The sequence below is a fragment of the Gadus macrocephalus genome, chromosome 16 (genome assembly GCF_031168955.1).
Source record: "Gadus macrocephalus chromosome 16, ASM3116895v1".
Classification (NCBI taxonomy): Eukaryota; Metazoa; Chordata; class Actinopteri; order Gadiformes; family Gadidae; genus Gadus; species Gadus macrocephalus.
Genome location: NC_082397.1, coordinates 3,789,372 through 3,816,236, shown reverse-complemented (window position 1 = coordinate 3,816,236; position 26,865 = coordinate 3,789,372). Strand labels below are relative to the sequence as shown.

Below are 26,865 nucleotides of genomic sequence, written 5' to 3'. Positions count from 1 at the left end.
CCGGTACATTAGCCCCGATTTATGCCCCCTCACCTCTGCACACAGTCTCCATATCTCACCCCTTAAGTGCGTTACGCTTGCAGCTTCATCTGTTGGCTAAACTCCATGCTGCTGACCGTGGTCTGTCATGCATCACTCGGTCTTACACAATGTACGAGTCGCATGCGACAGCAGCCGAAGGCCAGGTTCACCCTGTGCTATTGAGAGATCTCCCCCGCCCCCCCCCCCCCCCCCCTGCTCAAAATGTGTTTCCTTCAGGGGAAAAGGCTGCTTGTAACCCTGACTGTAACTGTGCAGATTGTTTTATGTGCATCGCCTGTCACGGGAACGCCGTTCTCACATTCTTCAAGGAGCAGAGAGAGTCTCGCCGAAATATGGGTTCAATAAGTGCAGGATAGAGGCCAGCTTCTGACCTCAACCCTACCCTGTTGCAGTATGCAAATATATGTCCATGATACAGGTTTAGCTCAATAGATGACCTTGAATAAAGTTCTACACAAACAGTGATAATAATTATTTGATATTCATAGGGTCAGGAATGTGCCATGCCAGGACGGTGTTTTATGAGTTTATACTCGATGTATACAGGAAACACAGTATAAACTAGATTCACCCAGTATTCACTTAATTTTCGCAGTATAAACACATTTCTCCTGGCAGATGAGCCAAGGACACCAACACTAGCATGTCCTGAAACACAGGTCTGGCGTAAAAAATATCTCTTTTACTGTTCACACATGTGGGTTCACTCTTATTTTTATTCCATTTTTTCGTATTTTATGAAATATATTACAGCGTTCATATATTGATGGTGGGCAGGGGGACTATTAACTGCCTCGTATTAAAGGTCTGTCAGATATAATTGCCAACTGAACCTGGTTGTGTCGCAGGCACTGAACCTTCAAATGTTGCTTTTAAAAGTATCTGTATCCTTTGCTGAATAAGAAGTCCTTTTTTATTTCATGTTTTCTTTCAAATTCTTAGTTTAGGTTGGACAAAAGGCTGTTCCAGTGAAATATTAGAAGTGGAGTCTCAAAAGGATTACAGGTTTCTACATCTTACTTCCTATTCTATATATATACCTAATGTTTAATAGCTTTCATAGATAAGAACTTATTAAGGGGGAGATGTCCTATCTTCAGTTCATTTCTAATATAAGAGAGTAGCCATACATATGCATGTTTGTGTGGTCTGCAACATCGCTCTGTTGGACCATTGCTTTCATTGGTCTGGGGTTTGCGTCTTCCATCGGTCCGATTCTGGAAATAACATAAAAAGTTCAACTTTTGGTGAAAATATTGCAGACCACTACTATTTCACAACATGCAAAAGCAGTAAACTCTAATATCTAAAAAGAGTGGCGGCTTTAACAAGGTCAACGCTGCACAAATTGGGTAAAAGGAGGAAGATACAGTCAAACAGTGAAGAAGAAGATCAAGTCAAAACAAGTCTGAATAATTCGTGGGATACAAACACCAGGTCCATGTGACGGTCGAATGCTCGAATAAGAAACCCAAGAGCCAGGCCGAACACAGGTTTGAGAGACTTCAGACTGAGGATGTGAATGACTTTGATTCACGACGGTGTCTGGACGAGCAGATGGGCGCGTAGTGAAGCGCGCCGCCACAGATGTGGACACTAGAACCCGGCAGCTCGCGGACGGGGGGACGCCGTTGTACGCCTCCCTCGCTACGGACTTTTACTCAATCGTCGGAGAAACGTCGTCCACCCTCCCCCCCACCCCACATCCGTCTCCCTCACCTGTCTCCCTCTACCCCCCCCCCCCCCCCCGCCCGTCTCCCTCTCTGATACACCTGACCTCGCTCCATCCTATCTCTCTCCACTCCAACGGGAGCGTCCGCCAGAGGAGCTAGCGGCGGAGCAGCTGGTGCCGGGCGAGGTAATGGTGTTGTGTTATGCGCCGCCACGCCCGGGGTTCTTGAAGAGCGACGAAGAAACGCGCCGTCCCCCACGGAGGAAGAGGGGGTTGCTTCGACCGCTGATGAGCGATGGAGGACAGAGGGGGCGACGGTTCAGTCGAAGACTACTTTTATTGGAGCTTGTTTGACGCGTCCTGTCAGCGAGGACACACTTCTAGTTACTTAAGGGCCATTTTTCAGTTTATTTAATTTGGTGATTAAATCCAAAGCGAAGCAGTGCGGCTGAAAGAGCATTGTGTGTCTCTCTCGCTGGGAGAATGGTGTTTATTACTGCTTTGTTTGCGTGTTTGTGTGTATCGTGTATCTGTTAAACTGAGCAAAACAGATGCTAGACATTGAGCAGGGGAGAGACGCTGTCTTTGAAATATGATTCAGCTCATGTTGACCTCCCTCGTTAATACAAAGAGCACTTGCAGGCTTTCAGAAAACCTCTCTGATATTAATAAACATGGTTAATCAAATGCACACACACACACACACACACACACGCACACGCACACGCACACACACACACACACACACACACACACACACACACACACACACACACACACACACACAAACAAACACCACACACACACACAAACATAAGTTCACAAAATCGATAATCACGTAAGAGACCACTGCGGTCTAAAATTACAAGACATCTTTCACATCGAAACACATTTTAAATAAATAGAGGGGAATCTGTTCCACTTGCTCTCTCCCTTTCTGCTCTTCTCACAAGGATAGTGTTTCTGGGATATAGCCTTGGGTCAACTATGTCCGTCTCTGTTTGGATATCGTTCACTCTCTCTCTCTCTCTCTCTAGGTTGCTTAATCAGATGAAGAGAGAATGTTAAAGAATATTCCATGTCCATAGCGGTGAAGAGTCCAAATTGGCTGTGGTCACACCCGTTTCTAGTTTTTTGCCACGTTTTACTGAAATAGATTATTATTCCATCTTCGTGGCTTTACCGAAGCGCCTACAGACTTCCGCCTTGTCATGGAGTAAAAAATCTGTCTCAAATCTTAATGTTGGAAAGATTTCTGTTTGTCTACGTCGTTTGAAAACAAGAGGAAGTCTGGTACCTGCGTGAGGTCATTTCGGCTGTTTCCTGTTTGGAGATAAGAACTGAGATTCTGTTGAACCAAAGGTTTTCCTCAGTCGAGGAGCAGTGTGCGTCATCATGCATTGGAACCACCGTTTTTTACTTGATGTTCCTTTTATATTCATGACCAAATAGATTCAAAAGATGCTTTCAAACAAAGAAAAAACGTGTTTTAACCTTTTGAGTAAATTAAGTTGATATGATAATGAAATACATTTAATAAGAAAATTAATTATTTCAGGTCTTCGAGTAAATACTGACGTGTCCCCTGACCTCACAGGCTAGTGTATCTTTGTTTTTATCTTTGTCGAAAGAAAGACACAACTTCTTTCTTTATCTAACTTAACTCACAACAGACCAAAACATCTACATTTAGAAAAAAAACAACCTAAAATCTACAAACAACCGGTCATAATCAGACACATCTTGTTCATTTTTTTATTTAATTACAAACGTGGGGCAACAGTATCGCTGGCACAGATCTCAGGTTTCTGGACAACCTCCAGCAGGTTCTGCGTGGCGACAGGTCCTGAAAGCTGTTTGGTTTCCGCATGAGGAACTGTTTACTATTTCAACCTTTTCAAAGCTGTTTTCAGTTATGCTAATATATGCAGATGAGCGTGACCATATGCAGACCAATGGGGGCCCTGCGGGGGGGGGGGGGGGGGGGGGGTTGGTTGGGTGAGGGGAGGATGGGGGGGGGGGGGCAGAGAGTTTCCTCCAGGCCAAAGAAGTTGGCTAAACTTCTCCCCTCGCACACTAAATACTACTAATGTCTTCATCATATATACAAATTACAATGTAGGATCATGTGCAGCTCTGAAGAGCATTGTGGGTAATTGAGGATAGCTCAGAGACGCATTCAACCCCGCTGTTCCTTTGTGGTTTAGAGACATCCAACTGTTCAGAACACGGGCAGAGTTAAAAGCAGCGTTGTTGTTGTAATTCATCGCCATATGGGCTCTGTTTACTGACGCTAACCAAACACGTATGGGCATTTTGCCGGGTGTTAGTGTCGTTTACAAATGTTACGGTAAATAAACCCGACCTTGTGACATTGCCAGGACTGCCGGGAGATTTGCGTGGTCATGCAGAAGTAATGCTGATATATATAAAAATGAATAAATATATTTTTTATGAGATGAGGTTAGCTTTGAACTACAGATGAGTACAAAGAAGGAAAAAGCCAAAGCCATACATCATTAATTAATGATTCAACTATATTTTCACCTGGAATTCTGGATGTTGGTGTCTTGTAGAGCAGAGCATGGTACCAGATTGAAGAGGAAATGGTTATAGGACGCATCGTAAAGAAGTAGATAATTCCAGGAACATTAAATGACAAACACACATGATTTTGTCTAATCTGTCCTAAATACTCATATTTATTAATGAATGGCTACACCAAAGGTAAAACTTATGCTAATTAAATTATCCGCAGGCTGTGTGCAAACTGTTTAGGATACATTTAAAAACACATTTTATTCTCCCTTGATGCCTTCCCTCTGCATTAAAACAATGTTTAGATTGACCAAAAAGGAACATTTTTAAATGATGCTCTAGTCCCAAGTGGATGTATTTATAAAACGCTGAAGTGTGAAAAATGGTTTTAAAAACAGTGTCTTCACAAAGTGTGATCGTGACGACGATCCCAGTTTCAGAGGCTGATCCCTGGCTGTCCTGCTCCCCCACTGACCCCCCCAACAGTGGAATGCGATGTTTCATCAGTACGTCTGAGGAAAGAGCGCGGGCACACACCTTCTCACAGCATCGTGACTGATTTCAGACGGTGGTACAACCTCCGCAACCGGCATTGTTTTCCACACCTCCATTCTCTCCCCTTCTCTTTGTCTTCATCTCCTTGTTCTGCCTCGACAATTTAATTGTCCCGTCGTGGGATTCCAGAGACAGAGTTTCAATGGGGAGCATTCCAGAGCTCCTCAGCCCAATGCATTCCAGCCGGGGAACGTCATCCCCATCAGAATAAGTCAGACCCCCCCAACAATGAAAGAGGAATGTTTGCAATTCGAGGCACGAGCATTGGTAGAAGAAAACGTTGATTGATGGCTCATTAATTAGCGCCTTCATACGAGATGGCACAATAGATCATCCACTACCGCGGTGGTTCCCAGATAGCACTGGCTCACAGCGTTGGTGTTCAACCCGAAGCCTAGACAAGGTGCGTGATGAAACAGCCTTTACCTCCAAATAGACGGAGCAATTAAGTTTTCCATCGCGTATTAAATGTTATATATGTGGTAACAAGAAAAACCCAGTTTATAGCTTTTTACAAAGAAACCACTTCTAGGTTGCATATACAAAACATATCTGTTGTGCATACATGTCTGGCATGCCCAAGTAGGACTGTGGGAGAATCATGCGGTGCCTCCAGGAGAGATATTAAAGAGATTGGCACAGAGCAGCTCTCTGACACAGAGAAGAACCCTCTCTCCCAGCCGCAGGCCATCCCTCACGTTCTCATTAGGCCGGGAGGCAGCCAGGAGCCAGGCCGAGCAGCCAGAAAATAGGATTTCCTCTTCATTACGTTTCTAAAGTCTTCTTCAGTTTGATATTGGATTATGATATTGGATAAAGAATGTGATATGAAGATGTTCTGTAGAATATAAATTATAAATGGCTAACCAATGAATTCCTATAGCTGCATTCCAATAGAAGCTGACTCATTCACGCAAACATTGAAACTCCAGTTTTCATTGTTTGTTCCCATAGCCTCACATATAAGTCACTGGTCTTCTTCATTCGATTTAGGGTTTCATGACTGAACCTACTGCTCCAGATGTTTCTGCTTGTAAAACCAGCTCAATTACATTTACCATAATCCTTTAGCTAAACAACCATTAAATCTCACAACAAGAACCTTACAGGCTAAAGAACTCAGTGGAAGCTAGCGGCTTAGAAACTCGATCATGCATGTGCATGCATCATCATGCTTATCGGCCCAAAGAGGTGGGGCCGAGGCACCATTGTAGGACTATCCCGCGACCTCTCTCCCTGGTGTCGTCCAGGCGAACCGGGGTGACGCCGACTCCAGATAGAGATGGTTAATCGAATGCTAAACGGACTGCATTTAAATAGGGCTTTTATCCAAGCGCATTACAATATCGCCTGACATTCACCCATTCATGCACACATGGACAGACCAACGGCGGAGTCAACCATGCAAGGCGACATGCCGGCGTGTCGGGTGCCTGTCTCAGGGACACCTCGACACTCAGCTATAGGAGGAGCCGGGGATTGAACAATCGACCTTCGCGTGACCAGCCAACCCCGCTCTACCTCCTGCCCATCTCGGAAAAAACGAAAGACACGGGGCGGACAACAGGAGGCCAGGAGGAGCTGGGCGCTGACGGGGCTTTGAGGCTAGGCTTGCACCTTCAGCTCAGGTCCAGCACCAAAAGCAAACATTCATTTCCTTCCCGGTCTCATGGTGGCGGAGACCGGTGAAATAATAACGCTATTGGGACGGCGTCACGCGGGAGATTCGACCCCGAAGAGTGCAGAGCGAAGTGGGGTCGGAGTCCGCAGGGGTTGGGAGCCCCGGCTGGAGGTAAAAGGTCACGGGTATCTGTCTCTTTCATGTCCGCTAATGCCTTACCACGGCAGACATATTGGATCTGCCAGTGGAGAGCAAAACCAACATTCACCCAAAGATTATTCCTGAGGCACAATCTACTTGATCTTATTTATGTTTTTTTGGGTAAAACATTTCCGCCGCCCCGAGGCTAGGCACTATTTGAGAAGCAACAGTCTCTAATACCCTAGCTTGATAAAACGATATAAAAACAGATAACGCAATCGTTCAGCAGAGGAAAGAAGTCAACTCTGGGAAATCTTATTAGCCGGTGTTAACATTTTTCCATTTAATTTTTCCATTGATTTAGAATGCTAATGTATTTTGTTATGATTGCCAAAAGATGATTTTCATTTCAACATTTGAATACAAATGGCACCTCACCTCACCACCACTACCAGAGTGGAGCACCAACTCTGGTAGTGGCTATGGCCATGGCCAGAACGCTCACCACAGACTATCAGTGGATAGGTGAGGGGTGAAACTATCCAATCAGAGACCAGGGGACACCTACTCCTATGATGAAGGCCATGGGATCTCCACCAACAGGAAGTATCACACAGGAAGTAATGTTTTTTGAGGTGTATTCATGGATTGGATGCCTTGGATTATGGGTGTCTGAGTTTGAAACGCGTCGGATTCCAGACAATAACCTAATCACAATGGCTGCACCACTAAGTCCTGCTATTTTTTAAATGCAGCTTTAAAATGTCTGCTCGTGCCGGTTCATCTCTATGCGTGAATGAGTTATGGCGGGCTGTTTTATGGGAGCTCTTAAGACACGATAAAGCAGACGATGATGAAGGCCCACTGAGTCTGGCACCAAACACACACTAACAGAAAACACCTGGGGAATCACACTCACACACACACACACACACACACACACACACACACACACACACACACACACACACACACACACACACACACACACACACACACACACACACAGATACACAGACACATACTGTAGGCCTATGTACCAACACACACAGATAAGCACGTGCATCCCCCCCCCCCCCCCCCCCCCCCCAACACACACATGCATACGCATACGTATGACTGCATCATATATACACTAATCCGCCGCTACTTTACTTCCTGTTTCGCCGGATTAGTGTATACACACACATCCTACTGTATGATCAACATGATCCTACTGTACATACATGCTCCCTCTCACAAAGGCACGATATGCATACACACGCACAAACACGCACACTTAATACACAGCCATCCCAGGGTTACGCAACAAGGTGCGCAGTTTGTTTCCGATAGAACCTGATATCCTCCCCGTGTTTACGCACATTCAGACGACAGGACACACGGCTATACCTCTTGCTCCTCAATTATTCTCACGAATTCAAGATGTTTACCTCTTCAGCTAAAGTGCTCCGATGCTGAGGGAAAACACGGCAGACCGATAGTGCTCTGCAGGTAACCAGGGTAACCGCGGCGGCGGCGGCGGCGGTGGTGGTGGTGGTGGTGGTGGGGGGCTGTAGTAGCCTACTGCGAGGCTCAGAGCCCCAGCCAGACCTTTGTCCTCGGTGACTCACAATCATTTTTCAAAGTGAAGCAGCGGAACATTTTTCTCTGTAATAACTTTAGTGTAAACACACTTCACTATGTATCAGGTCTGAGAGACACACAAATTCATTGGTCAATAGTTCAGACTTCGCCTAACACGGCTGAGTACTCAGTGCAGGACATTTACTGTCGAGTCCGTTTTTTTTTTTTGTTTCCATTTGTAATTGTTAGCATTTTTGGTCGGATGAATAGTCGTTATGTGACACGTTGTGGAAAGTATGGTAAGAAATATGTATTGTGTTTATGGAAATGCTGTTATTTTCCTAGCAGTGTTTTGTCCTGTTTCAAGTGAATGTGACATTATGTAAATCATGAATCATTCGGCCCACAATTTAAATTCTACCTCCATTACTGACAGAAAATAGGTACTGTAGACCCTCAATTTCCTTCCTGGCTTTACTCTGAAGTCCATTAAGAGCTTCCCAACATGGGTGTGTTTGCTTTCACTGCGTTATTAAAACCCTTTATGAACAGATCAACAACCATTATGTGGTATGTCTTGTGGTGTTCTGCTTCATTTGAACCCTGGACAGCGAACATGTCTACAACCTTGCTTATACAGTATTTGTATTAAACTTAAAATAACTTGTCCCTGGAGTCTGAACAGGCCTGGGCTGAACAGTGGTGGTTTCTACTTATCTATGGTCGGATTTCACTTATAAAGCTAAAATAGCCCAATCTCTTAAAATATTACCCAGACCACAGCTGTGTGATGTGGACGGATGCTGGCCTCAGAGTAAAGTAACAGATTTCTATCACATCACTCCACAGCTGAAGCACCTGGTGTTCAGACTTTTGGCTGTCTAGTTACGGTATATATATAATACGTGCTATAAACCTAATTGAATGGCCGAGTTTCAGCACAAGGAGGATTTAAAGACACGGCCATAAGGAGACAAAATAATTTGTGCTTCCTCTATATTTTTTTGATTCTGTTGTTGTTGTTGTTACAATATATCTATTGTAACAATAAATATACATATATATTATATTGATGCTGCGGAATCAAACCTGGGGGCTTTTTAGCAGTTTTGGATACTTTGATTGTTATGACACTTGACATGTTATGGCAATCAATGACCCTACTGTAACTAAATGTCAAATATTCAATGCAAAACATTCATTCTGTAACACAAAATTGTTTCCAGCATTTTTTTTTGCAACAGTTGAATACTTTCACTGCAGTATTATAATCATGATATATGTTTTACTTGTAACCAGCCAACTACACAACTACAAAAAAGCACTCGGCCCCATCTGTTTTTAATCAAGACACAATCCACTAATGTAGAGGAATACCGGTTTTCCTGATTACAACAATGTCTCTCCGTCTGATAAGGAAAAATACATTATTATTTTCAGCATTCCTTCTCTTTAAAATTAAATAATCTGAAAAAAAAAAAAAGATTATTTCAGGGGTTCAATACCTTCTTATAATGACTTCTTGTAATGTTTGAAGTTGAAGATTGTTAAGTTGAGTTATAAAGTTAGAGATGGTTAACGTTAGGTTAGAAATGGTTACGTTTAGGTATCAGGTTGGAGATGCTTAAGGTTAGGTATTAGTTAGAAATGGTTATGTTTAAGTATCAGGTTAGAGATTGCTGAGGTTAGGTATGAGTTAGAAATGGTGACGTCTGGGTATTAGAAAAGAAGTTTACATTGAGGTATAAGGTTCGATTTTAAGTTGGACATGGTTAAGTTTAGTTTAATAGGTTAGCGATGGTAAAGTTCCAGTATAAGGTTAGAGATGGTAGGTTAGAAATGGTAAGGTTGCATTCGTTTAAGTTTCGATATTAGAGACAAAGTAACAAAATATCAGGAAGAGAGTTCCTACGGCTACGGACACTTTGTAAACAGTTCGGTTAAAAGTTTAAGAAGGAGATATATCCAGTAGCCTTCTAAAAAAAAAGCGAGTTTTACGGTTGACCGGAGCTGAAGGATGGCTTCAGCCACTTAACTCATCTGCTCCGTTTCTGCTTCAATTAAACACGACGCGACCAGGGGCACACACAGGGTAATACATCAATTCCCTGGCGCCTTTAGAGCAAATACATACGTTTCCTTCTTGAATATTAATGCAAAATAAATGAATATTGATGCTGTTAAAGCCTTGATATCCCAGAGGGTTGCGGGCTGGGATTTCTATTTTTCTATATTTGAAGTAGAGTGGTTATGAAGGTAGAGAGCAGGGCGCACACTGTACTCTAGAGTCTGAACACGTGTTTTAAACGCTCGTGAGCGTGTCCACTGAAGATCCTGAGCAAACTCATGCTCCTTAATTATTCATGTCTTCCAGGGGTTAACAGTTCTGAATAACATATATGTATTATGTTATGGTTTACCATACATTACCATGTTTTTTTGCGTTCAATTCGTACCCTGCTGTGTGTTCATGCTGTGTTGTAAAGTCCAAAAATAAATATACTTTCATCATTGGTCCGTCTGACGATAAAGTTAGAATTTCTTCATCATCTATCTTCTATACAGATGTCTACATTCTACCCTGTCCAGTTATCTTCCATTCTGCTACAATATATTAGCTGCATTCAGTTCTACCATACTTGGTTCTGTCCTATTATTGCAGTCTGGTTTGCAGAGGGCTATAAGTGGACATATGCTTCATATTAAATAGAATGGTCACACCTTGGAAAATCCCAGTCAATATGAATAAGGACACATTCGTCTGATAGTAACAGATAGGGAATATTGCCTGGTGTGTGTGTTAATGTGTGTGTGTGTGTGTGTGTGTGTGTGTGTGTGTGTGTGTGTGTGTGTGTGTGTGTGTGTGTGTGTGTGTGTGTGTGTGTGTGTGTGTGTGTGTGTGTGTGTGTGTGTGGGGGGGGGGGGTGTGTGGGTGTGTGAGAGTGTGAGTGTGAGTGTGTGTGTGTGTGTGTGTGTGTGTGTGTGTGTGTGTGTGTGTGTGTGTGTGTGTGTGTGCATGTTTGTGTATGTGTGTGCGTGTAAGAGCATGTGTGCTCACACCTTGGAAAATCCCGGTCAATATGAATAAGGTCTAATAATCGTCTGATAGTAACAAAGTGAATATTGCCTGGTATGTGTGTGTTAAACTGTGCGTGTATTTGTGCATGCACTTGTTTGTGTATGTGTGTGTGAGAGCATTACTTGTCACACCTTGGAAAATCCAAGTCAATATGAATCACGACACATTCGTCTGATAGTAACGGGAAGTGAACATAACCTGGTGTGTGTTTGTGTTAAGGTGTGTGTGTGCGTGTGTGTTTGTGTGCGCGCATGTTTCCGTATGTGTCTGTGTGTGTGTGTGTGCGAGCATGTGTATGTATGTGTGTGCGTCTCCTTGTGTTTATGTGTGTGTGTGTGTGTCAGGGTATGACTTGCTGCCAAATCCGGAACAAATGACATTGAATATATACCATATAGTATATAGTACTATATGGCACTATAGTACTACACTATATTAGATCAATGCACTATACAATACAATATCATTCTATACAGTACACTATACTATAGACTACTACTATACAACAGCATGAACTTCTCGATAGACTTGACTACACTATACCAGTGGTTCTGTCGAGACACGACTCGGGCAGTAGTGTGTCCATCGGTATATAGCTCTACAAACTGTGACGGACGGCAGGAGGGGGTCGCCATAGGAACCGATAATGAGACGGGGGTCAGCCGGCCAACACAGAACCGTCCGTCAGCAACAGAGCACGAGGAGCACTGGGACATGACATACGAGTGTGGCCCCCGCAACACGGCTCCCTCTAAATGATGATGTTTACAGGATCCACATGACACCAGACACGCCGGCAATAACCGGCTGCATGGAGTACCTGCTGGATGAAGAGGGGAGAGGAAGGGGATGAGGGGGAGAGGGAGAGGGGATGGAAAAGGGAGTGATGGATAGAGGGGGGAGAGAGGGAAAGAGACAGAGAGAGGGGAGATTGGACAAGAGGGAGAGGAGAGGAGGAGGTATAGGAAGAGTGAGACGAAAGGAGTGGATGAGAGGAAGAGAGAGAGAGGGAGGTAAAGCGAGAGATGGAGAGGGAGGAAGAGACGATGTTTGAGATTAAAGCCATGCTCAGTGCAGCTTCAAAGAGAGTGAGAACGAGAGAGAGAGAGAGAGAGAGAGAGAGGGGGAGAGAGAGAGACAGAGAGGGGGGGAGAGAGAGAGAGACAGAGAGGGGGGGGAGAGAGAGAGAGACAGAGAGGGAGAGAGAGAGAGACAGAGAGAGAGAGAGAGAGGGAGAGAGAGAGACGGAGAGGGAAAGAGAGAGACGGAGAGGGAGAGGGAGAGGGAGAGAGAGAGAGAGAGAGAGAGAGAGAGAGAGAGAGAGAGAGAGAGAGAGAGAGAGAGAGAGAGAGACTGTTGGGAGGGGGAGAGAGGAAGAGAGGAGATAGAGAGTTGGGGGATTTGGTTCTCCCCTCTTCGCTTCCAGCACTTTCTGATTCTAATTAGATGTAAAAATACTCTTTGAAAGATTTCATTTACCATCCAGCACGAGAATGACTTGGAATGGATAAAGGTTCGGTGACATAACTTGACTCACTCCCTCACACACGTTATTGTTGCGCAGTTACAAGCGTAAGCGTTGATGCAATGCATCACACTTGTCCTCTGCTTACTGAACTGAATTGATGCACAACGTACACACACCTGATTATATTTGAAAAGCTTAAGGATCCCTTAAAAAAAAAGTTGATCTTTAATTTAGAGGAGTTCAAATGGCCTAATTTCTAGGTCTTCGTGCCTGTTCGAGAGGAACGTGTTTGGGAGGAGGGGCGACACACGTGCAGCTCCTCCGTGGTGTTCCAGGTATACAATTTGATTTATTTTTCCACTTTCACTTCCTCTTCGCAAAGGATGGTGGCACCAAAGTTCAGCAATATCCTGCGCTCGTGGTGCTCTCCTCAGCAGAGAACGGACGAGCAGCCGGAGGAAGGGAGGAGGCTGAGACTCTCCCCGTGTTGAATACGTTCGCGGAGGAGAAGAAGGAGGGAGAAGGAGGAGGAGGAGGAGGAGGAGGAGGGGGGAGGAGGAGGAGGGACCCATCGCTGGGCTGGATTGGGTTTCAATCGGCGTGCCTGGCCCAGTTAGCCCACAAGCTGCTGGATGCAGATCGACTGATGCTCTGTGCTTGATGCTGATGATCGCGATACGCCACTCACGCGGTCACATCACCCCGAGACGAAAGCAGAGAGGCGGGTGAAACAGGAGAAAGTTGGAGAAGTTGACTTTCCTTGATCGGCTTTTCGAGCGTGGATAAGCACGTTGCGCTGAAGTTTGTTTCTCGGGCAGAAAAAGGTACACATTAAAAGTGGAGCTTGGAAGTGGGAACGCCGTTCAAAAGGAATACACTTTTAATGACATGGATATGACGTGTGACTCTTCTCGCACTTCTGACCTGCAGTCCAAAAGGGAATAACGCGATCCGCTTGGGTATCTATCGCGATACCCACCGACCGACCTGCCGCCTAGCGCAATTAGAAAAGGAGCCAATTAATGTAAGTTTCCGCCACGCAAACATCGTTCACTCTGCTGTGATGGGTCTACTCTATGCTGTGTGTAAAGAAACGTTTAACACACAATTCTTCTAGAAATAGACGTGTTTCTGTTTTTCCTCTGCCGAAATTTGGCAACACTTCAAACTTTCTTCATGACATTTTGTGATATATAAAAAAACGCAACAACATACAAAATCATACGAGGCAGACCCCTTCATCCCTCATCTTTTATTGGTCTTAAACAAAACTTAAAAAAAAATACATCTTAGGCTAAGATGAAGCGATGGGAGGCACACTAGAGTCGTCCACTGCAAGGGGTTGCTGTGCTTTGCTTGGGTCTTTAAAAGTGTTTGGAGGCTCCGCGGAGACCGGTGAACCCGGTGACCGCGCGTTCTCCCCCCGCGGGTAAAAGATGCGTCCTGGCGCCCTGATCCGCGGGACGGTAAATAACGAGCCCGACGCGCCATCTCTCTTCTAAATATTTACCTTCCAGTGACACGCGAGTGCAGCGGTGGGAGCATCACGGTGGTGTTTGCTCTCCTTAATGGATGGGTTTTACTGTTACGGGGGAATAAATATCACCCTTTGCTATCAGGCGGCTGTACATATTGTACTCCGCCGCGGTCATTTTTCATATCACACCATTCCAGGGGGCCCCCAACTAAACATTCCTCTTAAATTGGTTAATCTGTGGAATTCCATTGTGTCTCCCGGTGAGCACTGTGCTTTTGTCCCGCGGCTGCCTCTGGGAACGCGGCGGCCAGCGGGCCAAGCTCGGGGCTGCCGCTGGTTATGTCTTGATCACGGTTGTGATGCCTGTGCCGGTGCGGGTTCATGCACCGTAATTGTGCCTCCGTGAGAGACGAAGTAAGAAGGACGCTGCGGGGGATCCGTCCACACGCGCACGGTCTCTCTGTCTCTCTATCTGTGTGTGTGTGTGTGTGTGTGTGTGTGTGTGTGTGTGTGTGTGTGTGTGTGTGTGTGTGTGTGTGTGTGTGTGTGTGTGTGTGTGTGTGTGTGTGTGTGTGTGTCGCTCTCTCTCTCTCTCTCTCTCTCTCTCTCTCTCTCTGTCTCTCTCTCTCTCTCTCTCTCTCTCTCTCTCTCTCTCTGTCTCTCTCTCTCTCTCTCTCTCTCTCTCTCTCTCTCTCTCTCTCTCTCTCTCTCTCTCTCTCTCTCTCTCGCCCCCTCTCAGTGTGATGGTTACCATGGGGCCAGTGAGTAAACGGACCTAGTCAGGGGACCTCACGCACAATAAAGTGCTAGTCGCTCCGCCCCTCTCTCTCTCTCTCTCTCTCTCTCTCTCTCTCTCTCTCTCTCTCTCTCTCTCTCTCTCTCTCTCTCTCTCTCTCTCTCTCTCTCTCTCTCTCCCTCCACTTTGACCCATTCATCACTTTCAGCCTCACGTGGGAGTTTTACTGTGGGCTATTGTTGTCCAAGACGTCCAACCATTGGTATTCAGACACAACATATCTGCTTAAGAAGAGATGGATTGGGGTTTGTTTCTTCTCTAGCAATGTTGATGATTAGTTCACCCTCCCCCCAACCCGTTTATTCAACATCAGATTTTAATTTGGATAACAGCTGAATTGATTTAGGCCCTCAACTAAGATTACGTTGTGGTTGCTTAAAATATATTATGCCTTTCGCGTTCCTGAACCATATTCCATTGCATATCACGTTAGATTGAATTATTTAGAGTAGCATCTAGAAACAGCAGTGGTAGTGATGCAATATTAGGCTAATAGATTCTACCGCAGTTCAAGGCTGCTTTTTCCCCCTGCTTTTCAAATCAGTCAAATAAATAACACTTTTGGTTGAGTGTAGGATGAAGTAATCCTTTGATTACACTTCAAAGTTGGCATAATGAGAAGGCTTGTCTTAGAACAGTAAAACCAGCTGCTTGTGCAGTAAAGTCACAGTACCTCTTGTGGCTGTACAACTACTGATCTTTTAGTTACTCCCATCATACTTTGCCCCAATTCCTTCCCCCGACCTGAAATATACCAAACTCCTAATCCTAATTCTGTTGGCTAATACCCAAATTTAACCCTTTTCAAACCTGCTACTTAAACCTAACCTCCTTTCAACTCATGACCTATTATTAAATCATGAATTATTATTATATTTAATAGACTCACATCATATTTGTTTTTCACAATCACCGTCTCTAGCATAATATCTGTAAACTAGTACCTAAACTTAACAATTTCTAACCTAATGCCCAAACGTAACTAACTTCAGACACAGCCATCCATAATCAAATCCTATTCCCAAACATTCCTGATTCATCATGGAAATTAACCAGGTCCCCTAGTTCCGAGAAAGACTAGAACAACCTCAGTCTTTCTTTCCTATTTCAGTCACATTTAGATTCATACGACCAACTTCTCCGGCTGCCTCAGCAGACAAACACCTCAGTCGCTTCAGCATATTACTCTGGACTCGTAGGTTTTACCCAACAGGCCTCGATAGTCCCAGCCAATCAAAATCCCCTGCCTGAGAGCCTTCCCTTCATTATCTTACAGAATTGTAATATAGCTACCAATCTGCCCCTCTCTGCTGCCGGCATATCTAATACACTGCCCTCTGACCTGTAGCTCCGTAGCTCTACTGTCAAAACATTCCTTGCGCCGCTGTTCTCAAAACCTGATGCCTGGGTTTTTGGAGTGATGCCGATGGTACATGATCACATGGGTGTCCTCTTCAAAGGCCCAGAGGTGTGTGTGTGTGTGTGTGTGTGTGCGTGTGTGTGTTTGTAATGGGGAACATCTCACAAGCTGAGCTGCTGATCCCGGCGATTTCTACCGCCGGGTGTTCTTCCATGGGAACGGACTAACCCTTGCGTATCCTATAGTTGCCACTCTCCACTTCATCCACTCTCAATAGAAATGAGGTGCATTAGGGTTCTATGTCCTCCTCACAGAGGGGCAGAGCACAGAGCACACACAGGGCTTTCTGTGATGGCTTCCTCTGGATGCCCGCACGTCAGTAATGGTCTCTCAGGATCGCATGCAGGCATGCCGAATGGCAGGGTATTGTACAGACTCATCACTTCAGATTTCTATCCAGTCGAGCCTTTCTATCGTCAGCGATGTAACGAGAGGATCTCTTCTGGTGGTCATTCCCATGAGGCATTGCCTTTATCCCTTCCCTTTACCCCTCATCCCGTAACTGCTTAACCATCTCCTACTAAATAGTAACTTAACCATCAATAATGCCCCTAATACCTAAATTGTACTTAAACTAACTAACACCTAAAGTCAACCATCTAAAACCTTATACCTAAACTTCACCATATCTAACCTAATACTTAAACTAAACCCTCTTTAACCTTATATCTAAACTTATCTCTAACCTAATACACTTAACCATCTCCAACCCTAAACCTAACTGTGAAGCTTCTCTCCTTATCCCATGTGTAGCTTGTAGAGCTGGCCTGTCTAGTCTTTGTGTCGTTGTTCAACCAGCTGTTTCCACCATTGACTCAGTGTCTCATTGCCCGGCCTCAATGCTCCAAGTGACAGCATGGCTGTGACTCTCAGGCAGTTTTATTGAAGCAGACTGGAACCAGGACATGGAATGTGAAAGCCCTTTTCAGGCTCTGTGATCATATTTATCAAACCAGTCACCAAAATGTATTTTGGACCGAGGTAAAGCGCTGCTTTTGATATAGATATTTTTCTTTGTGAAAGCCCTGATAGTGGTGGCAGGTCCCTAAGGTCGTTAGTTTGCTATTTAAGCAAAACGTTTTATTGACAAGGTTTATGATCTCAATGTTCATGAGGAGGGATGGCGAGTTGTCTGCCAAGTTCTGTTTTGATACGGATTCGTGAACCTCATGCGACCACACATCTTCCCTGTCTGTGTTGTATTAGAACTTCTCTAAACAGATAATAATAAGCGTAACTTAAACATGCATAGGTTCTTTCAAAGCGTGGTGTGTAACGAGGATCTTGGCAGCACTACTGTTGTGATGGATGTTTTGGCTAATGCCAACAGGCAGCCGGTCCTTGTTTTAACATATAGCGTGTCGAGGAACTGGCCAACGCAGAGGCGAGTTCCGTAAAAAAAAAGTTAAACAGAAAGTATGTTTGTGTTAAATAAAACAAAGTGAAACACGCTAACTTATTATGTGCAATTAGCAAGCTGTCTGACATACTGTATAACACAGACCAGTATAAACTAAGAGTTAACAACACTTCAATTCATTATGTAAAACAAAGCCAGCAGAGAACACTAGCTAGTCAGCAGCTAGTGCTGCAGGGGCTGTTCTGCCAGCGACCAGAGCGCAAGATTCAGTAATTCCCATAAAGAATCCTGGATGATCTTGAGCTGAATTCATACACTGGATTCATTCTGCATGTAAATCCTGCAAGCTCTCTCTCCATCAAGTTCAGAAGGTTCCCTGGAATGTAGGTCACCGTCTTTAGATTCCCGCTAACAACCGCATTTACCCGAGGTGTCAAACACACAACGCTTTAAATTTGAAGGAGCGTAAAAATAAACACTTTTTTTTCTAACTTTCATTTGAGGCTTTTCACTTTGTCTTAGCCAAGCATTTCCTGAATGGCTGCGAGCAGGACAGAGGACAGACTTGAAAGCATCCCATAATGGTACCCCTGGCTTGCTGTTGTAGGCTGTGCTCGGTCAAGGCCTGTGTGTTTCCCGTTCGCTGTGACTCATCGCGATGGGAGGACATGCTCAGAGTGTAAACATAGACTTAAACAGCACTGCAACAAAATGCTCTGCACTGGTGATTATGCTCTGGTAATTATTGAATTAGCGCTTGGCCACAACGTAATATTATCATCGTGATATTCAGTTATCCACTCAGATTTGCAGTCTTCACTCATCATGAATCTGTTATAATAGAGGGAACAAATAGTTGCTGCCTGACAACAACCAATAAATAACCACATACTCCAGCATTTCTGCTCTCCCAACATTGTCTCAGTGTTGCAACACATTGAGAGACTATACTTAAATTTCTTCTAGTTGCAGTTAAACACTGTGTTTGTGTGTGTACATGCCCATGCATTTGTGGGGTATTCATAAGCGTATATCTATGCATGTGTATCATGCGTCTTTGAATTCATGCTTGTGTTGCATGCATGTGAGCATATGTATGTGAGTGCAGAGCTGCGGTGTGTGTGTGTATGTGTGTGTTTGTGTGTGTTTGTGTGTGTGTGTATTCACGTATGCATGTGCTGGCATGCATGTGTGCAGAATCTCTGCGACTACACATGCATGTGTGCGTATACGAGTGCATGTGTGTGCATGTGTGTTTCCTTCTCGTCTTTGTACGGGCTAACCTGGCATGGAGTAATTAGCCTAGTGGTTCTGCTACATCCATTAGCCCTCTCCACTGCTGCCGGGCCTCACAGCCCCCGTGGCCCCACCAACCAGCTCTTAACTTCACTTGTGGCATTCGAACAAAGATTCCAGCCTTGAGAACGTGTCCTTTGTACCTTCGTAAAGAAATACACATTTCGAGTACATTTCCAGCATTTCAGGACTAGTTTACCGTCATTTTTCCTTCCTCAACTCTCCTCAAGCGTTACTGCAGTACCAGAGATGATATGGGCATATGTGTATACATTCAGAAAGCGGGAGAGTGGACATAGGTTGCACTATAGTATTACTGGAGTACAGTAGCTGATATATACAAATATAGAGAGAGAGAGAGGGGAGAGGAAACAGCTTCCAATTAACATTGGTTAAGCTGCAAATGTCAATTGCATCTCCGTTTCGACGTTTAAATAGAAAAGTCGACTCCCCCCAGGGTTGGTGGAACCCGAGCCAAGCAGCGACTGGTAAAGTTAGCATCTTCAGTGTTGCGGTTCCACAGAGTCCTGGCAGACCTGAATTAGCTCTGGAAGCCACGTCTGCCTGTGGCCGCCGTCCAGTGGCCCTCAATTACAATGCAGCCGAGCCAGAGAGAGAGAGAGGTAGACAGCATGGAGCCCCGCGACGCTCGCTCTCTGCTAGAGCTTCCTTTACCCTGTCGCCTCACACTGTGTCACCAGCACCACCTGGGAGACTGACCACCTAAAACCTGGAGAAATGCCTCCGCCACCACCCTGAACGCACCCACCACCTCCATCCTTCAAACGACACCTCCACCCAACAATATTCACACCAACCAGGACTATACCAGAAGGACCACCTGACCTCTGTTGAAATACACTCACTTACACCCTACATAAATACCACCTCAAACCTCAAAACAAGCATCCACCATGAAGAAGGCACCTCCAGACATGCACAGCGTTCTGTTCTTCTTTTAAATGATTCACTCTAAACCTGCAGGGGCGGCCTAAGAGACTGTAATGTTAAAACAATCAAGCAAAATGGAAATAATAAAATGCACTTTTGCTATGAAGTACCATTCCCTGAGGATTAAAGGTTTAATTGGGGAATTCTTATTTGTAGTCTCTAACCAGGCCTATCGATGCTTATGCTAACTAATGTGGTTGTATTGTCTACTCATTTACCTCTGATCTGATTTTCCCCCAACACGACCACACACAAATGGAATCAGGTCCGCTGTTCTAATGAATTAGACACCAAAGGGTCTCTGGTGCCAGACTCGCTGTGGTTGCGGATGATTTGGCAGATTGTCACAATCCTGGCTAACAAATCCCACATTGCCTCACATGTCCTCCAATACTAAATTACAGATTGTCTGCCATAGAGTCTTTCCATTGCCAGACCAAAGCAATGTCTATTGTTTCAGCCTTGTAACCCAAACACTCCCCTGTTTTTAGATCTGCATAACATACATACATGTTTGTCTGACACTCAAGCCTCAGACTACGCTTGTTGATTGAAATGCATTCGGGGTTATAATTCGATGTCTCAAAGTCTATCTTTCAATCGCTTTGGGAGAAAAGGAGTCTATGGTCGAGAAGACCTTAATCATTATTCCACCCGGGTCGTGCAGTTCCATCACCAGCTCACCGCTGAGGGAAAAAGGAAAGTGGAAACCTTTATCACCGTAATCACAATTGAAGTGCAGGGCCTGTGAGAGGCCTTCTCCCCAGTAACACGCAGAGCACCCTGGTACTGATGTTAGTCGAGTTAGAGAGCGCTCGCATGCCAAGAGAACAGGGTGTTGAGGCACTATGTGAAAGAGACGCTGGAAAATGTGATTCTCAAGGTGTACTAGGTGCGCTGTGGTTGGCGAGGACAGACCTAAGCAACATGTGGAAAAGCTTTAACAGCCTTTAACGTATTTTTCTTGCCATAACTCACAGTGTCGTACACAGAAATTAAACAGTGTCCCTGTGTTTCTCTGTTGTTGTCGGTTTTATAATTTGCTCAGCACTTCCATTTTTCCCGTTTGTGTTTCCGTAGGTTCAAAACGAAGGAGCCAGTGTGAACACAGTGGCCAAGGGTTTGGGGAAGTTCTATAATGAACCCAGTGCACCGTGGCCCTTGCTGGAACAGGATGCTGCTGCTAATGGCGTACATGGCTCTGGAGCTGCTCACACTTCACTCCCCCCTGGTTCTGGGCGCCCTGGAGCTCCAACTGGACGAGGAGCAACCAGCGGGCACCATCGTGGGCGACATTAGCGCCGGGCTGCCGGCGGGCACCACCGCCTCGCTCTACTTCATCTCTGACCACGAGGGCACCGGCGTGGGCACGGACCTGGACATCGACGAGAGCACGGGCATCATTAAGACGGCAAAGGTCCTGGACAGGGAGATGCGGGACCGGTACAACTTCATCGCGGTCACCATGACCGGCGTGACGGTGGAGGTGACCATCAAGGTGAACGACATCAACGACCACGGCCCGGTCTTCCCGAAGAAGCACGCCACATTCACGATTCCAGAGCAGACCGCCATCGGAACCAAGTTCTCACTGGAGCCGGCCGTGGACGCCGACCGAGATCAGCTGACAACGCAGGGATACCTCGTCAAGGACGGCAACATTGGCCAGGCCTTCACTCTGGAGACGAGAAGAGGCACCAACAAGGTCCTCTACATCGACCTGGTGGTCAACGCCATTCTTGACCGAGAGAAGAGGTCCACCTACACGTTATCCCTTGAGGCGTTTGACGGTGGCTCCCCTAAAAGAACCGATCAAATGACTCTAGACATCTCCGTGCAGGACATAAACGACAACGCTCCCGTTTTTAACCAGAGCCGCTACCACGCCATCATATCGGAGAGCCTGCCCCCGGAGAGCAACATCCTGCAGGTGTTCGCCACCGACGCGGACGAGGGCAACAATGGCTTAGTGCTGTACGAGATCAACCGGCGGCAGAGCGACCCCGACCGCTACTTTGTCATCGACCCTCGTTCGGGAATGATCACCCTCAACCAGCCGCTGGACTTTGAGATGAGGAGGGTTCACGAGCTGGTGGTCCAGGCCCAAGACAACGCCAGCCAGCCGGAGGTCACCAACGCCTTCGTCACCGTCCACGTGCGGGACTACAACGACAACCAGCCCACCATGACCATCATCTTCCTCAGCGAGGACGGCTCCCCCCGCATCTCCGAGGGAGCGCAGCCGGGCCAGTATGTGGCCCGCATCTCGGTGACCGACCCGGACTACGGCGAGTACGCCAACGTCAACGTGTCCCTGGAGGGCGGCGACGGGAAGTTCGCCCTGACCACCAAGGACAACATCATCTACCTGATCTGCGTGGACCAGATCCTGGACAGGGAGGAGAGGGACATGTACGAGCTGAGAGTGATGGCCACCGATTCGGGCACACCTCCCCTCCGTGCCGAATCCTCCTTCGTCATTCAGGTGGTGGACGTCAACGACAACCCGCCGCTGTTCGACCAGCCGGTGTACAGGCAGGTGATCCCCGAGGTGGTGTTCCCGGGGAGCTTCGTGTTGCAAGTGACCGCCAGGGACAAGGACCAGGGACCCAACGGGGACGTGACCTACAGCCTCCTGCGGGACCAGCAGACCCAGTGGGACTGGTTCAGCGTCGACGCCGAGACCGGGATCATCACCACCCTGTCCCAGCTGGATTACGAGAAGGACCCCAAGCCGAGCGTGACAGTGGTGGCCACGGACGGAGGGAGACCACCCTTGACCTCCACCGCCGTGGTGAACATCGTCCTCCAGGATATGAACGACAACGAGCCTGTGTTCGGGAGAAGCTTCTACAACGTTTCCATCAAGGAGAACACGCCGGCGGGAACATGCATACTTGAGGTAAGACGGTTTGGAAGAGTGCTGTTATTACAGTAAATAACTGAATTTATTGGCTTTAGGAACGCACTTGGGTAAAGCCATTAGTCACATCCTATAAGGGTTCAAATTCATCTCCTGGAAACGACTTTCGAAATCTTTACACAAGTCGAATAATAAACCGTTTTAGACTGGTTTGTGAAGCATCATATATTTCTTCAGAAAACAATGTTACAGAACATAATTTACTGCCAGATAACGTCTGGCGGTGAGGTTGGACTGGGGATTCATGACCGCTCTCGATTGCTACTACTTGACATACACACACTATATGTGTGTATGTCTATCTGTGTGTGCACGTGTGTGCGTGCATGCATGTGCGACAGTGTGTAAATGTCTCTCAACCACTATAGTTGTGAGGGGTGTATCTGAGATTTAACCTGACAGCGTCTCTTTGATTTCTATGTATATATATTATATATTAGGCAGACTCTGATGAGATGAAAACACAACCCTGCAGTCAATTGGCTGAGGTTTGATGGGAGTGTGTTTGCGGGTGTTGCTAGGGTAAACACTTCAGCTACTTTCAATCACCTGCCTTCCAATCCAATCCACTTATAGAAAGAAGGACAACTGACTCCCAAGTCTACTAGAATAGTTTAACCCTCTTCACCCAACGGGATGACTGAGACGAGAATGAGAATGATGTGGAGCATTTCCTGCCCTTCATTTTGTCCCATCCACTATCTGCGGTATGAGGTGAAACACTTGAGATCTATTTGAAAACAAGTACGGAAAGGCATTCGGTGTTGGGTTAAGGTCAAGGGCACCTGTTGTGTCTCAAAGACAGGTTTCCTGTTCTGTCCCTAGTACCTGTCTAAAGCCAGTGTGTTACCAGCGGTGTATCTGTGTGTGTGTGTTGTGTCTGAGTTGAGCTATGGCAAGGACTTCACCTGCAGGCTTCCCGGCCAAGATGATCTCCTTGTTGGCTGTCCTTCCTTTCACCCCCTGCCGGTTTCCAGGGAAATACAGCCAGGCTAAAGTCCTCTGTCAGCCCCGGCACAAAGAGCTTTTTCACATATACCCGGGCAAAGACAAGTTTGGCGCTTTATTTAAAGAAATATATGTCCCTTCAATCAACAAAAGACAACTTAATTAGGCTATTGAGAGCCGGCCACAGAGACGACAAGAGAGGTATTATTGTTCGGACAAATAGCAGCTGCCCTTAAAGAGTCAATTCCCTTTAACTTGTTGAAAAAAAGGTTGTTGGTTTCTGTTTGTATGTGTCAGCAACTTTTGGGGCCAGCTGTCCAGTGACGGTGATTTTACTAAGGCTCATAAAACGTCTAGTTTCACTAGTGTCTGCAGCAGAACTTCAAGGGCTGGGATGGACGTTAGAGTTGTGACAGTTGGCCCGGTCGACAGGCTGTGGGCCAAGGCACCGACCTTGGGGAAGGGAGGGACTGAAGTGGGATTGAAGCTCCCGCCATTGGTCTTGGCCTGCATGCAAATGTAGAAGCTCGAAAAGTTCTGCTATTGGGAGGTCCTCCAATTACAGAGAGACAGCACAAGGACAGCGAGAAGAATAGAAGATGTTCGCATAAAGAAAATGTTTTGGAATATCCGTGAGGAATGAATGAATAATCCCCCCCCCCCCCCCCTGCTCTTCCCCCTCTAAAGAAAAGTCCCTACAATATCCTCGTTTCTCAAACCCTCTTCGATCATCCTTTCCCTTCTGCGTCGAAGGGCCGCGCCATAAAATAAACATCTGACATCTATAAGTCACAGAGCCTGGGGCCCGTCTTTGTCTTCCCAGGCTGAGGCAATGAGTACCTGCCCTGCACACGCCTCCCGAGCATGTCTAGCTCCATCAGGGATGGTACCGTGTCCAAACATGGCGCTGCTCTTCAAAGGGCCTTCCCCTGCCTTCTCCCCGGCTGCTTAAAACGAGAGAGCGATGGCTTGGCGCACCCACGTGAGAACAGATCTCCCCTACCTCACCATGCCAGCTCCCCATCTAAACATGTCATCAAGTCCTCCCCCCCCACCCCCTCCCTCTTCATGTGAAACTCTCACTGTCCTCTCCTTTTACTCCCACCAGCAGTCGTCCACGAAGCCCTTACAATATGGGCATTGTGATCAGTAATTCCAGCTTTTGAAGTGTTTGCTTTTTCTTCTCCCCCCCCCCCTCTCCTTCCTGTGTCACGCACCGCAGCAGTAAGTGATTATCATAATGGAATCTGGCTCCACGCCTCTCTGGCTGCAATGTTTTGTCACTCGTCCTAAACGTCAGACGATCTGAGGAACAAGCTATAATTAGGTGTGGGGAGTGGGGAAAAAGAGAGTCACGTAGAATAAGTCGTAAACCCATTATGGAGAAATTAATCTCGAAGTCGGATAAGCGAGATGTAGAGCAAGATATGAGGAAATGTCGTTAACGGGGTGAATTACGCTGAGCGTTCAAATTAGGCTTTACAACCGCCAGCCCGGTTTTGGGGTTTTATTAGACCATTACAAATTTTATCCCATTTTATGATAAAAAACAGATTTTTATGATCTTGCTGGACGATGTTCCCATATTAATGAAGGATATGAATGACTTGTTCACATACATCCATTTCCTCTATCGGGACTCCGTTATGGATCAGAGCGGGCCGCGCAGGCCTGGCCGATCACTCAGTATCCACTCCTCACATCCTGGGATGAAAGCAAGTGCCTACTTAGGATTGGATCCAACATGGCCGATATGAAAGTGGCTACTGCTCCCCGGTGACGGCTATTTCAAGCTGTATACGTGGGAACCGTCTCTAACATGGCTGGTTAAATATCACTGCGAGCTTGCCAAAGCAAGCACTGCGCATAATTAATAACATGATTGATTAGTAACACTTACAGTTATGGCGACAGATGAATTGCACAATTTCTCAGCAAAACCAACAACGTGGCAGAACTGGGTTACTGGGGTTAGGACGTCCCCATTCCTGGAAAAAACAACAGTTTTGCTGGATGTCGGACTGGATGTTAGTAGAGAGCATGTCCCCCATGGCAAAGGGCTCGGAACCGGCCTTCTGTCTCCTCTGGTTTCCTTTGCGTGGTTTGCCTACGGGGGGGGGGGGGGGGGCATAGAGGGGTCTGCCCTGTGGGGTGGATGAAGGGGAAATAAGACCCTGACAGGCGCTATCGAGGCTGGCAGAGGTGACACGAGTGGCGGGGTGTGGAAGGGCTTCCTTGTCTCAATGTGTGACCCATGCAGCTCTTATCTGATCTCACTTCGCAACTCGTTAGCTGGGTGTGAGCTTTGACGGCCCTTGGAGACCCGTTCTTAGAGGGGCCCTCAGTTGGCTCCCCCCCCCCCCCCCCCCCCCCGGCAGAACAACAATGATTGCTGTCAGGAAGAGAAAACACTGGATTCTTTAGTTTTGTTGCAACTACTCAACGACAAAACACTTTTCATTTCTTGGCGGAAGTTCCGCTGCTGCTTAAAAAATATATTCTCTGAACCATTTGCAAAGTAATATATTCATAAATGTTATTTTAATTTTCTTTGCTAGATTTGTCATCTATCGGCCTAGGGTCCATGGGTTTTATCATCCCAAAAAACATTTATTGTTTCAAAGAAGGAAGATGTTGGAGAGAGAGACTTGTGATTAAGGTGGCCTTCCAACGTAAAAAGACAGAGCCTGAAGCCCAGATAAATGGATGGAAAGAGTGAAAATAGTCACTTTCATGTTAGCCTTGCAACACTTTTCCAAAGTCTCTTCATCTTCACACACCCCCCCCCCCCACGCCTCCCCCCTGCTAGAAGCCTGTAGGCAGGTGCACATCACGTTGAGTTACACAAGCCTCAGAGTCACCTTGAACTTGCCTGCTGCGGCTGTATCTGCTAATGGTTTAGCTCCAACAGACAAAAAAGTCAAGACACTGCATAGCCTAAAGGCATGCAGGGTATCTGGAGTCAAAACATTTAAGGATTCTTTGACTGAAACTCGCTTTGTGAATTGTCCT

The 26,865-nt window shown here is 46.2% G+C and overlaps 1 protein-coding gene across 1 annotated transcript in view; it reads left to right on the top strand.

The window, feature by feature from the left end:
* Nucleotides 1–13,233: 13,233 nt before the first annotated feature.
* Nucleotides 13,234–26,865, top strand: part of LOC132474877 (protocadherin-16-like) — a 73,114-nt gene continuing 59,482 nt past the window's right edge. The window contains 2 exon segments of the mRNA XM_060075780.1: nucleotides 13,234–13,706; nucleotides 21,063–22,884. Of these exon segments, the coding sequence (XP_059931763.1) occupies nucleotides 21,121–22,884 (1,764 nt within the window). The 5' untranslated portion in view covers nucleotides 13,234–13,706; nucleotides 21,063–21,120.